This window comes from Epithele typhae (assembly GCF_022376455.1).
Source record: "Epithele typhae strain CBS 203.58 chromosome Unknown BXZ73scaffold_79, whole genome shotgun sequence".
Lineage (NCBI taxonomy): Eukaryota > Fungi > Basidiomycota > Agaricomycetes > Polyporales > Epitheliaceae > Epithele > Epithele typhae.
Genome location: NW_025954270.1, coordinates 155499 through 170016, shown reverse-complemented (window position 1 = coordinate 170016; position 14518 = coordinate 155499). Strand labels below are relative to the sequence as shown.

At 56.4% G+C, this 14518-nt stretch overlaps 5 protein-coding genes across 5 annotated transcripts; 3 read left to right on the top strand and 2 right to left on the bottom strand.

The window, feature by feature from the left end:
* Positions 1-91: 91 nt before the first annotated feature.
* BXZ73DRAFT_81407 (uncharacterized protein) lies at positions 92-527 on the top strand (the record flags this gene model as incomplete). The annotated part of the gene is made up of 3 exons (XM_048023495.1): positions 92-199; positions 244-372; positions 423-527. Coding segments are annotated over 3 exons (342 nt in total), but the record flags the coding sequence as incomplete, so codon positions are not given.
* Positions 528-1332: 805 nt separating this feature from the next.
* Positions 1333-5877, top strand: BXZ73DRAFT_81406 (uncharacterized protein; the record flags this gene model as incomplete). Its single annotated transcript, XM_048023494.1, has 21 exons — positions 1333-1458; positions 1508-1747; positions 1812-1877; positions 1931-1975; positions 2025-2381; positions 2431-2712; positions 2765-2782; positions 2924-3098; positions 3210-3279; positions 3524-3584; positions 3676-3759; positions 4249-4300; positions 4433-4497; positions 4541-4694; positions 4737-4860; positions 5087-5099; positions 5154-5213; positions 5260-5382; positions 5441-5493; positions 5553-5633; positions 5841-5877. The coding sequence occupies 21 exons, from the start codon at positions 1333-1335 to the stop codon at positions 5875-5877; spliced, it is 2286 nt and encodes a 761-aa protein (XP_047872937.1).
* Positions 5878-7156: 1279 nt separating this feature from the next.
* Positions 7157-7802, bottom strand: BXZ73DRAFT_106272 (uncharacterized protein; the record flags this gene model as incomplete). Its single annotated transcript, XM_048016575.1, has 3 exons — positions 7157-7507; positions 7684-7709; positions 7769-7802. 3 exons carry the CDS (start codon positions 7800-7802, stop codon positions 7157-7159), a joined length of 411 nt encoding a protein of 136 aa, XP_047872936.1.
* Positions 7803-7865: 63 nt separating this feature from the next.
* On the top strand, positions 7866-8726 carry BXZ73DRAFT_106271 (uncharacterized protein; the record flags this gene model as incomplete). Its single annotated transcript, XM_048016574.1, has 3 exons — positions 7866-8355; positions 8415-8595; positions 8645-8726. The coding sequence occupies 3 exons, from the start codon at positions 7866-7868 to the stop codon at positions 8724-8726; spliced, it is 753 nt and encodes a 250-aa protein (XP_047872935.1).
* A 522-nt stretch (positions 8727-9248) lies between these two features.
* Positions 9249-14363, bottom strand: BXZ73DRAFT_106270 (uncharacterized protein; the record flags this gene model as incomplete). Its single annotated transcript, XM_048016573.1, has 14 exons — positions 9249-9762; positions 9819-10093; positions 10153-10242; positions 10305-10430; positions 10482-10677; positions 10985-11126; positions 11202-11487; positions 11550-11655; positions 11717-11883; positions 11932-12095; positions 12229-12454; positions 12514-12842; positions 13131-14103; positions 14157-14363. 14 exons carry the CDS (start codon positions 14361-14363, stop codon positions 9249-9251), a joined length of 3801 nt encoding a protein of 1266 aa, XP_047872934.1.
* Between the last annotated feature and the right edge of the window lie 155 nt (positions 14364-14518).

Below are 14518 nucleotides of genomic sequence, written 5' to 3'. Positions count from 1 at the left end.
AATATCGGACAACGAAGGCGATGTGAACCAAGTGAGCGCAGTGACGTCACGATATGAGATGGGTAGCTGATGAAGCCTGAGAAAGGCGCAGTCTAACAAGAACAACATCAAGAATGTGGACACCAGCGATATCATCGAGATATCGGACAACGAAGGATATCCGCCTCTGGGAGGCAGAGACGCGCGAGGCGCTCGACACGTGAGTGCCGCCGTGACGTCATAGCATATGATGAGTGATCTCAGGCAATGCAGATGCGAAAATCAAAGCCGAAGAAGAAACACGATGTGACGAACATGAAGACGATCGAGCTCTCTGATGACGAAGACGTAGTTTCTCAGATCTCGCCAGTCCCCAGGGGAGTGGACATGCGGGTGTGTGATATAATCGGACCTGTCGAAGAACATGGCTCATACTTTTTCAGACGCCGAAGGGGGCGATGATCCACGCCAAGAAGCAGCCTGAGGTGATAGAGATTTCGGACGACGAAGGATCGGCTGACCAAGGCCGCGCGAGCCGAAGAGCATAGGCCTGGCGATTGCTCGTGTAGAGGTAATGAGGGCGATGAACCAAGGTGAGTCGAATGACCACAAAATAGATTGCGTCGTCTGAAGCAGATAAACGAACAGGCCACTAGTCCTCACGACCTAGCGCCATCTCTTGCACCGGATGCTCGCATTGGGCGGGCGGGCGGCACGTAATGTTTCAACCTTAAACTAGCAGCAACGGTTGCACCACGTTATCGTAAGACCCACGTAGCTAGTACATACAACGGAGTGGTGCACTGGAGGACAATATGAACGCGCTGGGTGTCCGGAAAGGGGACGGGCTTGTTGTTCTCCGGCCCGTGCCTAGAAACAGCTATACCCAGTATACTAGTAACCTTGAACGCCTACGCTTCAAGGTGTGCAGGTGGGTGTTGGACATGTGCGCCCTGTATAGCAGTCTTAAATGCCTACGCTTCAAGGTGTGGGGTGAGCGTTGGACTCGCCGACGAGCGGTGTTGATTTCGCGCAGTGGGCAGGAATGCCGATGCCAGAACGGAAACGTTCAACAAGGGCGACATTTCAGCGAGTCAGGCAATCGCCGAGCGCCTGCCCCGAAAAGATCGCGCCGCCGGCGAATGCCTCCTCCTCTCCTGTCCTCGCTCCAGCCTCCTTGAAATTGACCCTCTCCATGACAGGCTTGATGGAAGAGGATCTCCGATGGGGGTACCATCAACCCGGCAAGGACCGAGACGACATCCAGTTTTTCGAGATACGAGAGGCCGAAGGCGCCATCAGCAAAGAACTCTCTGCCCTCTGCAATGAAGTCGTTACGCATCCAGCCCTGCAATGCCCCGCGATTGCACCCGCTGTGGTTATACACTTCTGAACAACAACGGGGAGACGATCGAGGCACTGAAAGTATCGCGCTTTGTGGGGTGCAAGAAGTACTACGCAGGTGCGGTGGGATATCGCGTGAGTGCGGAAGCTCACTTGGAAAACGTGTTCTTATACTCTGACATAGCACGAGCGGCCCGGCTATGGTGCATGTCAGTTCTTCCCCAGACAGAAAGGCCCGACGCAAGTCGACCTCATTCGCATCGAAACCTTGAGGAAGGAAGATGAGGCGAGGGCAAGGGCATGGCGCGGCGAGTCAGGGCTGTACAAGGGACGAAGGACGAACCAGAGCAGCAAGAAGGGGAAGCGAATTCGGTGGAAGGCTGGAAGCGGGTCTGTGGGCGGCCAGTCGAACGAGCGCGACAAGGTACGTGTCCTAGATATTTCGGGATTCACTTGTCTAAGAAGGGAACTCAGAAGATGCCGAAGAGGAGAAGGAGGAGAAGAAGCCGAAGAAGGAAGTGCATGAGTCTGCAGAGGTCGACGATGGGAACAAGGTACGAACCGTGTGAGGCTGGAGAGATGACGTGTGTGCTGATGCGATATGCAGCGTATCAGACATAACACGATGACGCTGTTGGTTGCATTTAACCTGGTGAGCACACCGGGCATCTGCACGTAATCAGAGGATGACCGATTAGCAGGGAGGGCGAGGAAGGGTAGACGACAAGGCGATCAAGTTAATCCGAGGCGAGCACGATCTCTCAGAAGAGAAGCTGGTAACCCCCCATGCGGACATCGACAAGATCATGAACATGCGCATCTGGAGCTTCTCCTCCAACGACTGGGAGCGCCTGGGTCGGACGGTGATTGGGTCACAAGATGCGTCGAACGGATTCATCTTCCTGCGTGTAGGACTTGAACACTGCGAGGGCCTCGGATATCACATGCGCGAGTGGGAGGACACGAATGGCACGGACCCCAAGCTCGTCGAGGGAATTGCGGACGCTCTGAGCTTCCCTCTCGCAGCCGGAGAGCGGCTTGTGTTCGTATGGGACCATGTGAGTGTCCAACCTGTTCGCCAGACGGGGTTCTGATCCTCGACAATAGAAGGGTGGTGCCCCAGAGATTGTGATCGCGACGGAATCGGACATTCGCGCCAGTGCACGTCGCCTCTGTGTCGCCCACGGCCGCACCCGCATATGGAATCTGGAAGAATCCTGCTGGGACGCCATCTTCGACGCGGACGCGGCGCTCGACCGCGTAAGGGGTGGCTTCCCCATCGTAATCATGGCATACGCTCCGGTGGGCCAGGAGCGTGTGGCGATGCCGGGCATAGGCCTCGCTCTGGAGGGCGCAGAGCGAGCCCGAGATGGTGCTGGACGGAACTCGGTAAGCCCCCAGTGACCTGTGAGTGGCCGACACGTCGCTGAGCTGGTCGCAGGGCCCGGGCCTTCTCGAGGTGCGCAGCGCGGATGGGTTGGGACATGGAGGTCCCTCTCACAACATAGGACGTGAAGCTATGCGCACGAAACGAACACGCGGCGGTGAGCCAGTCAACGCGCGCGCAGGGCGCACCAACTCTTGAAAGCGGCATGTGCAGATACCAGGGGACCCGATTGAGATATCCGACGACAACCTTCCGCCTCCTGGTACGTCGAAGAATGTCAACTCTACTTCGTCTAAGCGGCTCGCGGAAGATATCATTGAGATTTCGGACAAGGAAGCCATGCCACCGCGGAAGTTGTCGTGGCGGATGGGGACGCAGCGGATGTTGGGTGAGGAAGTCGGACACGGGCGAGTGGATGTTGATCTGACCCTAGATGACTAATCGTGAGAAATCATTTTTAACGTCATCGCAGAGCGAACACTGACTGGGCGTATGTCAGAAAGCGAAGACGACGTCACGGCCGCAATAGGAAGCGGTCGGGACGTCCGGGCGCTAGCGATCCATCCAGAGTAAGTAATCTCATTGCCCGTATTGAAACGACCACCTGACGACATCGTTTCGGCAGTGTTGTAGATACAGTATCAGCAATGAGATGTTGTGATTACACTGAGGACGACGATGGCAGACGACCGACTTGGGCGCCCGTTCTGGGGCGCCCGTGTTTGTGCGGGAAGTGGACGAAAGATCAAGGTGCGGACGCACTTACGGAGACATCGCGCACGAAGAACGTGATCATGAGCCCGCGCGACCCAGGCCTATTATATGGGCGTGCAATAAGAACGAGCGGCAGATGGCCGAGTCAACAGCGTTGTGGGTAAGTAATGTAATAAATACGAAAGTACTACACGGGGGGCGCGTCCATTCGACGTCGCGGACAACTTCATACCAGCCGTCCCCGCCAATAGCCCACGGTACCAAAGGACATGGAAGCGGCTCAGGCGAACGGTGGTCCCGAGCGGTCCCATTTACCACATCGGGAGAGGGCGCGGGTGGGTGTAGCACGCGACGAGCCCCCGCATCCGAGGGGCGCGAGTTGCCGGAATAAACACCGAATCCTCGGGCCGGAACTGAACGACGGATCACAAAATCAGGAGTAAAGCGGTGCTGTACGAACATCGCCGAAGACACCGAGGCCTGTCCATGTAGTGAGTAGCGTCGTCCTTGCTAGATGTCGTGAGCAAAGTCTATCATCAGGAATGAAAAAGCTGGGAAAACAAAGTACTACTCAAGCGACCCTCATGGACGAGGCAAAATGTAATCGTGGTGAGGTAAAGGACGGAACGAACAGAGACGCGACGCACCGTGAGACAAGAGTTACCTGCGAGCACGCATGTAACGCACGCTATCATAAACGCGAGAATATGAACTGGAATTCGTCGAACGTTCAGCGCCCAGCTCCACGCTCTCGCGCTTGCCACATCGACACCCTCCACCAACTGTCGTCCATCCGCACTGCTCACTCGCGCGAACGCATCTAGACAACCCACCTTTCTAAGCCAATTCCTTCGTGTTCTGTTTCCGAGTTCCTTGGTGAGTGTCTCGCGGCGTCGTGCGTCACTCTACGAGCGTCTCACCGCTTGCGTCCCCTTTCCCCATCGTCTGTCTTCGCCACTTCTCCTCACGTCGCCGCTTCATCCCTCACCGCTTCCTCCTTCTTCAAAGAAATCCTGCTCGAATACCCCGAACACTACCGCATCCGTGCGCTCGATCGTGATGTCCTGTCGCGAGTGCGTCTCACCCGCGTGGCCGCCCAGGTGAGTGTCTCGTCAGTCCTCTTCGCGCTGCATCCTTAACACATCATCAATCCGCCCCTTGACACCCCACGGCCGCCGCGACCGCCACACGTGCGCGGATTACCGTCCTCCGCCTGCGTCGACTTCGACAAACCGCCGCCCGCGCACGTCTCACGCCCGTCCCACCCCAGGTGAGCATCTCATTGTTCCTCTTCGCGCTGGGTCCTTAACAGACGATTCCCCGCCCCCTTCGCGGTCGCCGCTACTGCTGCACGTCGCGCTCCCGGCCGTATTCCGCGAACGTGCTCCTGTGGTGACGTCCCGCCACCCGCGCGTCCCACCCGCGTGGCAGCTCAGGTGAGCCTTCCCTTGTTCCTCTTCGTGCCAGGTCCTCAACAGACCATCCCCCCTCCCATTCACCCTCCACGCCCCCGCGACTATCGCTACACTACCCCCGGTGTACTCCCGGTGTGACTCCCGGCACGCATGCGCGTCTCATCCATTTCGAACGGCTCTCGTGCGTCCTCGGGTCCCTAACCTTCCCGCGCACAGAACTGCTGTCCACGATGCCCCCGATGTCCAGACGGCATCGCAAGGTACGTTGAATTCATCGCTCACAAGAGGAACTTACGGCGAGAACGTTTTCACAGACTCTCGAACGGGTATTGTTCAACTCAAAAACAAATATCCGAGATGAAGATCTGAAGAAGGTATGTCTCAATAGTGAACGACGGGCATGAACTCACCCGTTTTCAGGCCCTGCAGTTCGGCTTAGGCGCTCTGATGAGCAACACGAAACACGGAAAGGCGTTCGAATTCAAGCCGGGAGAATGCCGACTGCCGACTAATATCGGAGAACGCTTCTGGTACTATCACCCTGTGAGCGAGCATTGTCGGATACGACTCCAGCACGATCTGATATAGGACTCGCTTCCAGGCTCACAAGCCGAATGTCCCCACCGGACATGTGAGACCCGACATCGCCATGGAGTGAGTCTTTGGCAAACCCTGGCGGACACATACTCACCGAGCACATTCAGGCTCCGTAGCTACCTCAAGGAGAAATTGGGACCCGACGTTGAGGGTGAATGGAATAGGATATGCGCACGAGACTGGGTGAGGCCGGAGATGTAAGTGATACAGTTTATTCATCGTACGGCAGGTAGTCGATCGTCTGACATCATACAATTTGTGTGGCGGTGGCGGTGCTTGAGGACGTCCGGCGATGCCTGGCGCCAAAAATCGGACGGACTTAACAGATGGGGCCTCCGAGATCCCGACCGACACGGCAGGTCCGCCGCGCCACCGGGGCATTTAACTTTTCATATTATTTCAAGGCTGAGTGCAAGGAAAGGCACTTTGGATCAGTGGTAATCGTGTCGGACAGCTCGAATGCATCGTGCGTTCGATACCGAGTGGCGTTAAGTTTTTGTTCATACGACTAATGACCTCGAAAGGTCGGGATAAGTAAAAGTGTGCTACATACGGTAGTCCCGTCTACTACCTGACAACTAGTTGAAACGTGCGGCTCATCCCCCGGTGGTGGTGGTGTTCAGATAATCGCGCAAGTGACCACACTTGGGGAACGACGCGGGTCCTCTCCGAATATCCGCCCCGAGGGAACAGCGCGGGCCCGGGTAGTGACTGGGGTCCTGCTCTTGATAATCGCGTGCAGCAAGCTTGAGGCTGCAGACGGGTGATCCCTTCCAACACCGCCTCTATCTTTGCCACAGGGCCGGCCCCTGCGGGTGAAGTGGCTGCCACTGATGGCGCGGGTGACTGTCGCGCGGCGGCGGCACATCGAGCTGCGTGTGGAGTGTCTCCCCAACACCTGCGCGCGAATGTATGTCGCGCCCCTATGTCGCGCCCCGGAAGGTGGGCGACCGAAGAACACAGAGCAGGAGGCGCGCTCCTGTGCCTTCGCGAAGCAAGCATAGACACGCCATCCGAGGGCCGGAAAGGCGAAGCGGGCTAGGGACGCGGGTGGAGGGCGCGCGCATGGAGGGCGCGCGTGGGGCGTGGCCAATGTAGGAAGAGCGCGAAGGTGGGTATTAGAAAAGTACGGGGGACAAGGCGCGCTGCTAGTTATTCGAAATCGGGACGTTTTCGAAAAGGCGGTACAGGAGGCTGAACTTGGCACCCCATTCATGCGGGGCCGAAAATTGCATGTCATAACATTATATTTGAAGCTAAAATACAAGCACCAGTGGCCTAGTGGTCTGCAGCGTGGTCCACACGGAGCACGGTGTTCGAGTCTGAACGCTGGCGGCATTTTTGACGCTTATCCTCTTACTGCATGCGCCGGAGATCGGATAGACGCCCAATCGAGCCGCCCGGCTGATAGGCAATTGCCGGCTTCTAATTTGCCATTAGCACTCTACTTATTCAGCCCATGATGGGCCTTCATCGGAATTCTAAAAATCCTACTGCTGTCCCTCCTCCACCCCCTCCCTACACGCCATCGCCCACGTCAATATTGACTTGCACAACGTCAAATAAACCCTCCGTGCCGACGAGCGCGAAGTCCTCTGTGTGTCTCACGACGACCCGCTCGACGTCGACCTGGACCCCGAAAGCCTCGTCATGACTCCTTCCGCCCCTTCGCCACGGCCACACACCATCCGGTCGTGATGAGCCGTCATAGGTTTGGGGCTCATGCGAGGCTGACCTGGTAGGTGACCCCGCCGAATACGACCGGCCCGTCGACCAATGTCTCCAGCTTCGTCTGGTCGTACAGCGCCGTCGGAGGTGGCACATACGTGCTCAGGACCGCAGTCGGAAGGAACTCGAGCTGGAAATAATCATCCCACTCCGCCACTCGCCACTCGAGCCGTTGCAGGCGAAGACCGCTCGATGCTCGGCCCCCCAGCATCTTCACGAGTTCTGCCAAGTCGTCTCGGATGCCGGTCGTGATCGTCTCCTCCCACTCCGCTGGGTTTGCTTCGATCAACTGCTGAACCGAGCCGCACTCTCGAGGGAATGCGACGGCGAGGATGCGCAGATGCTGGCAGTTCGGCCCGTCGCTGCATCACGAAACCGGGGAAAATCCGACAAAGCTGATCCGGGCCGACGGAAACCGATCGGCAGCTGGTCGAGTATCGTCGGCTCAACGCCTGCAGATCGTCTCCGTCTGCTGAGATCGATCCTGTCCGCGTGAAAGGAGGAGGATCGTCTCTCGACCTTTGACGGCCAATCAAGTGCAGGAGCTGGATCACAGACGATCAGTCAGTGCCTGTCCCCCGACCAAGGTCAGCCGTTCGCTGACCGGTTGCACTCTGTCCACAGACCATTACGACCATGGCGCCAGGGTACACGGCAAATCGTGCTCTGCCAGTGCTCGCCCCTTTCCTCATCCTCCCAACATGAACCTCGACACCCTCATTGATGCGCATTGCATGCTGCGTTCCTTCAGGAAGATCGAAGACACCGGGAAGGATTCACTCCCTCAGCAGCGGCTCGCCAACGCCGTCCTCGAGTTCGCCGTCGTTTGCGCCAACGAAGCCATGTTCATCGCGCGCGAGCCAAAGCTCACCCAAGAGAACAGCGCGTATGCAAAAGAATACTTGCAGTACCACTTCTCCGATCTCCTGCGGTCATTCAACGAGGACGGGAGGGCGTCAGATAGGGCTGGTACAGGCGAGCCGGGTGCGCAGGACTGTGGATATCGCGATGGAGGCAAGTCCCAACCCCCGATCCAGCACCTCTCGCGCCCGCCGAAGTTTTCCGTCCTGCGCACTCCGGTACCCCTTCACCCTCGCTCTGGGAGTTCTGTGCATTCCACCGATCCCTCACCTCCGTCCACCCCTCTCGTCACGCCGACCGACCCGCAGGCACCTCCGCACGCCAAGCTGGGTATTTACACGCACGAGCTCCTTGCCACCTCCCCTTCCTACAGTCAAGCAATGGCCCAGATGACATCTCCGTCCTTTCCTACATCGGGTGGTCACCAAACGAGGCGCGCTTTGCTCATCAAGCGAGACTCCCTGTTTGGCGACTGGTTCCGGATATCCCCACCGCCCTGGATTCAACGCCCTCGCCGGACTCGGTCCACTACCCCGAAGACCACGGCCTGCGCGAAGTCTTCTCCACGAGGTGTGTTGACCGCCGTCCCTCTTGCACCAGTCCTCATCTTGGTTCGCAGCCAAGACGTTTCGCCTGCTGAAGTGCCGGCGTGCTACTACCCTGACGACGATGACGGCAGTCAAATTACCACTGACTTGTAATGCAGTAGCTTCTGGAGGAAATGCATGCTGATGGATGGCAGGGCGCGGAGGCTCGCGTGAAAATGAACAAGCCAGTGCGCGTGCGCGTTATGTATTTCACTGTATCTGTGGTATACTTAATCAGTACATCTTGGACATGTGAACGAGCGGACGGGATCCGGATGTCCCGTGCTGTCGATACATAGGGCCCTCAGCTGATATCAACACAACTGGGAGCCGGAGCCGTGCACGCAAGACGTGGAATGCCAGACCGAGACGGAAAGACCAGCCTGCACCTGGAACTGGTTGCCAGTCGCGTGGAGCCAATCGAGGTTCGCGCGAAGGCTCGCTGTGCCTGGATTGCTGCGTCGGCGCGATTTTTCCGTCTCTACTGGCTCCAATGTGCCAGGTGCTCGACACCATTGCAAGAGTCACGGGCGTCGGAGGGATGGGGGAATACGCAAGAGCTGGAGTATGACACGTACCTCTGTGGTTGCCCATACAAGTTCTTCTCCTCGCCTATCGGGGGACACAGGGGATAGATCACCACCGCACGTAGCCAATGACATCGAATTCGTCGAGATCTTCTTCATCCCCACCTACGCCCGCTACTTCCAAGCCCGTCGCAAGTCCGTCGAGAGCATCCAGAGTGCCTTCATCATGCATGCAGCAGTCGTCGTCATCGTCGTCAAACTCTGGAAGCCCTGCAAGCGCGTCTTCAAGGGCTTCGCACTGATCCTCATCGGATGCTTCGGCTGGCTGTTCAGCAATGAGGTCGGGTTGCTCAGCTTGAATCGTCGTATCTTGAGGGCCCACCAGTGCGGTACTATCTGGGATGGGGGAACCGGGAGCCTCGTCAGGCATCAAGTTGATGTCATCCCGAGTGTGTTCGACGTTCTTGCCCACGAGTCGTGCGCCATTTGTGTCTTCCCAATGACGGGACCGAGGTCGCGGGGCGCGTTGTGCATGCTCAAGAGAATCCTCGACATGTATGCCCTCGCTTTGATGACCCACACCACCACCAAGGTGGCGCATGAAGATGTCGCGGTCGGCGAACCTAGACAACTGATATCAGAGATGAAAAAGGATGGGGACCGGTCATAAAGCGCTCACATCATCACATAGTAATACCGGTAGAGGGAAACTTTGGATTTGCAGCGTGCAAGGGAGTCGTCAGGGAGGGAGGCGTCGACCTTTCCATGGTCAAAGGCAGGAACAATGTATGCAGAACGGAGAACGTCAGCGGGGTCGACAAATCCAAAAGCAGACTCTGGATATTGTGTGTGGTCGACAAACTTGAGGCGAAATTGGCGACGATGGAGGAAACCGGTTGTGTACTGGTCATCAACCTCGAACCAACGGACCTGGAGGAACTTGAAGCATGTTTTCTGCGAGCTCATTGGTGTGCCACCAGGGCCTCGATACTGTGCATAGACGTGGTATATACGATGACCCGGGCATAGAGATATGGATGAGAGGCATCGTTGGGGGCAAGCATCATGATATCACCATGGGTGCGTGGGTTGATGCAGTCTTGCTCGCGGCGAACGGCGTAGTTGGTGAAGTGGAATCGAGCCGTCTTGTGTTCGAACATGTGACCATCGATGACTTGAACCCGTTATGCTCCTCTTGTGTGAATGTGAAGGGTGAGTCGGGATGTAGTGTCGCCTCTCGTTGCCCAAGCATGCGACCAAGCAGATGCTCGTGCAAACAAGGTATGAAGCCCTGGGCTATGCTATTAGCGGAGCCGTAGCTGACACCATCTGCAAATCATACCTTTGTTGCAGGGTCCTCAAAGTGGTCAATAACCCAGTCGCGTATCCTGACACGAGTCTTGTCAGAGTCTCCGATCTCGTAGTGCTCGTGAGCGTCCGCAGGAGCACTGCTAGCCTTGGAGTGGGTTGATGTGCCAGTTGCAGGGTTGGGTTCAGCGAGTGTCGGAGCCACCGAAGGGGCACAAGGCTGGTTGTGGCTGGGATCGTGTTCATTGATCTGGCGAAGTTGCTCGCCATGGCGTACGAGGCGCGCAATCTGGGTGATGAAATTACGTCGATTTGTTCACTTGAACAAGATTTTGACGTGTCGATGTTCGCATTCACCCTATGTCCCGGTTCAAAGCTCATTAAGGTGTCACAGCGGCCAGCAGCGCAGAAAGCACTTACAGTCTGAGTTGAGTACAAATCCATAGGCCCTCGGAAACGGATGTAACGAACGTAGTGACCAAGCGCGTGGTATTTGTACGTCTCCACGACGGCGTATGGCTTGATTTTTCGGCGCACATCAGGTCTTCGGCAGGATGCTTGGCCTTCTTCGGAATGGGCTTCCTGCGAGAGCCCCTCGTCTTCTTCGGCGCACTTGTGAGGCGCACAGAGACTGTTGTTGGCTCTGGTGACTGTGCAAGAGCTGTTGCTGATCCTGAGGCTGTGGACGGCGAAAGGGGCACCCCTGCAGATGATCTGGCTGACGAGGAAGCCACCGTGGCTTCAGATGACAAACCAGTGGGAGCAGACGACGGTGCAGTGGAGGTATTCTGGGCCTCACGAAGCTCCCGGGCTTTTGCTTCTTCCTCGCTTTCCACACAGACGTAGCCTCCAGCCATGGTCGCGAAACGGCGCATTGAGTCGTACATGTGGGTTGTAGCATCATCCATGATGTCGAGTGTCACATCGGTCTGCATTCGAAGCTTGCTTAGAGCATGGAAGTTGGCCAGTTCAAACAGCATGTCTTGAACAACCTCGTTGTCAGCAAGAGGTAGTAATCCTTCCATCGCCGGCATCATGGTCTGAATGGAACAATCAAGGAGTCAACACCACCCTGATCAAGCACGAGTCACTGATTGCTCACAATAAGGAACGACTCGTAGTCCCGAGCAGCAAGGCCCTTACGAGAGGACACATTCTCTCGGAACATCTGAAGTCGGCCGTTGCCAAACGTCGGCATCTGTTGCATGCTAGTATAGAGCATGACAAGTCAGACACAGAACTCGTACGGCACAATGCAATGACACTCACCGATTATTGAACTCCTGAACATGGTTTGCTCCGAGGCTCTCCAACATACGCATCAAGTGGTGGAAAGTCCCCTTCCAAACTCCCAGCTCGAGCTCATGCATGACATCGGGGGCGAAAAGATCATAGGAATTGACACCAAACTTCGACAAGCGTCGCGAAAACGCGTTCTAGAGCAAGCATCAGTACCACACTAATAGCAGATCATCTGTACGCACTTGGATGGGATTGAGAGACTGAGGCCGAAGTAGGTCTTGAACCTTCTTGCTCATGATGGAGCTACCTTTGAATAGTGCTGCACGAGCGGTGGAGATGACCTTGTGTAGGTCGACGTCGTCAACTCGGCACTTCTCCTGGCGTCGCTGCATGTCCTCCGGAGTTCCTGCCTCGTGACATTGCCCCTTGGTCATCAGACATGTCGGGCAAAGATGCGTAGAGAGTGGCTTGAGCGCAGTCGCAAGTATCCTTCTCGGACATCAGGGATTTAACACTCAATAAGAACGAGACAGACTCACTTCTCCGGATAGTCCGCTGAATATGCGAAGAACCGGGGAACAGCCGTCGGGTCACCCCATCGGTGCACTCGTACACAACACCCTTCTCGTAGGCCTCCATGAAATCGGTATTCATCAACCGCAACCAAATCTCCTGGAATAACTCACGCCGGAGAAACCGCATGATTTCCTCGGTAGGCGGGTTCCCGAATATATCTGCATATGCCTCCTCGATTGTGTCCGGAAGCTACAGGCATGTGACCCGGGTCAGCAAGGCAAAAGGCGTGATCACTAACAGAGACATACAGATGGAATATACGCAATGTGGTGGGCAGCAAACTCTGTTGGACGACCCCGAGTGTACTTGCAGAGATGCGCAAAGTAAAGATATACCGGCCAGAGTTTGGCGTCCCCGAAACTGGACAGATGGGTTGCATCCGACCACAGAATCATTGGGAGGATTCCGTATGGCAATTCGGCCAGGTCGTGTGGCTGTCGAGGCAGAGAACGGAGCTTCTCTTCCTCTGCGAGAAGTGCGGGCGAATTGACGACGTCTGTGTAGATGCGAATAGGGGTTGGAGGATCAACGGGAGGTGAATCGGAACGTGAGGGCGTAGAGGGCGTGGAAGGCGATTCTGCAGGGGTACGTGAATGAGGAAAACCGATTGGTGGTGTCCTCGGTGCTGAGACGGTTACTATTAGCACCGAGAGACAACAGGGATCAATATTAACACGTACAATTGTCTATTGACATGTTGATTACCAAAGGAACCACTGAGCGAGGTGGTGAACTGCTGAGTGGCGAGAAATCTCGAGGAAGCGGGGGAAGATGTGGCAGAGGGACACCAGGGCTATCAGCAAGATCCCTCGCATTTTCAAAAGAGGGACCAAGCATTGCTGAAAGTGATGCTGTCTGCACGAACGAGCACGAGACGAGGCCTTGCGCGAATGGCCCGGTGGGATCCAAAAGAGTCCGTGCGGGTCATATTGGTACTGCTTGGCGTGCCGACTGGTGGTGTTGGTAGCGACGTCTTCAATGATGGGCATTATGTTCCTTGTGACGCCACCGTCGACAGCGAAGCGAGGAGCGTTGGCTTCGGATAGCCCCTTCTTCGTACTCGTCTTTGGGAGAGGGAGGGAAAAGGGGTCCTTGTTCCACTCTTCTGAGAAGACGTCCTTCGAGAAGCCAAGAGGATCGTCGAGGAGTTGATCTGATTTGCGCGCAGTGAACCCGTCCTCCCGAATGCTCCAGTTCTCGGTCTGAGACTCGTCCCAGATTGTCAAAAGATCTTCGTACGTACTCGTGGAGATCGTGCCGGAGCTTGACACCGTATGCTTCCAGTTCGCGAGCTTGGCTTGAGAAGGGTTTGCGAAAGGAGCGTACCAGACCTTGGGGTCCTCCGCCACGTTGTTCCGGGATATCCACTTGACTGTAGGTTCTTGTGCTGCCTCTTCCTCGGAGCGAGGAGGGTGCAGACCAGGGGCATCACAGACGTCTTCGAGGGTTTGCGCATCTTCAGGGATCTGTGAGGGAGGATGTGTTCGACCGTAGTATCTTCGGAAAACACCGAAGTCGTCGGGAGGAGTATCGACGAAGGCTGGAGGTGTGGCATCCGAAGGGGTGAAATCCGTGTGGAGAGAGACGTCGCCTTGAAGAGGGGAGTCCAAGGTCAAACCGGAGCCAGACGTGTGACCGAAGCCGAGAGGAGAGCCCGGTGAAGTGTCCACTTGAGGGATGTGGGGGAACACCTCAGCGAGATGTGAAGGGAGAGCTGACCGGGATGGGCTGGAGGGAACACAATCTCGAAGATGACGAGGTGTTTGCATGCGTCGTCCGTAGCGCGAAGAACGCTCTCCAGGTCGCACTGGAGTGGCAGGGATGATCCCCGTTTGGAGCTGCAAAGTTGTCAATTACCGACTCCCGAGCGAGAGTTGTTACAGCCACATACCTGCTCCTGGTGGGCAAGACTGACACGGTTTTGTTCCAGGCGAATTTTCTTGCGAGCCGCTTCTGCGTCGAGTTCTGCTTTACGCTTTTGTATGAGGTCGGCCGACGCCTGCGGTGTCTTTGTGCAGTATCGCTTGTGCGCCGAGACCTGACGCTGGTTATCGAAAAGTCGCCTGCAACGGTTGGGACAAGGCAAGGAGGGTGTCATGCTGGATGTTGAGAGGGGTGAAAGGATGGAATGGGTGGCCCGGTAAATTACCAGATGGTGGAGGCAAATTAAGCATTGAGAACTCTCGACTGCCTTCATGGAGCAGCCGAGTCGGCGCTTGTATGCCTCTCCTTCATACCTTCACGTCCTCTCTC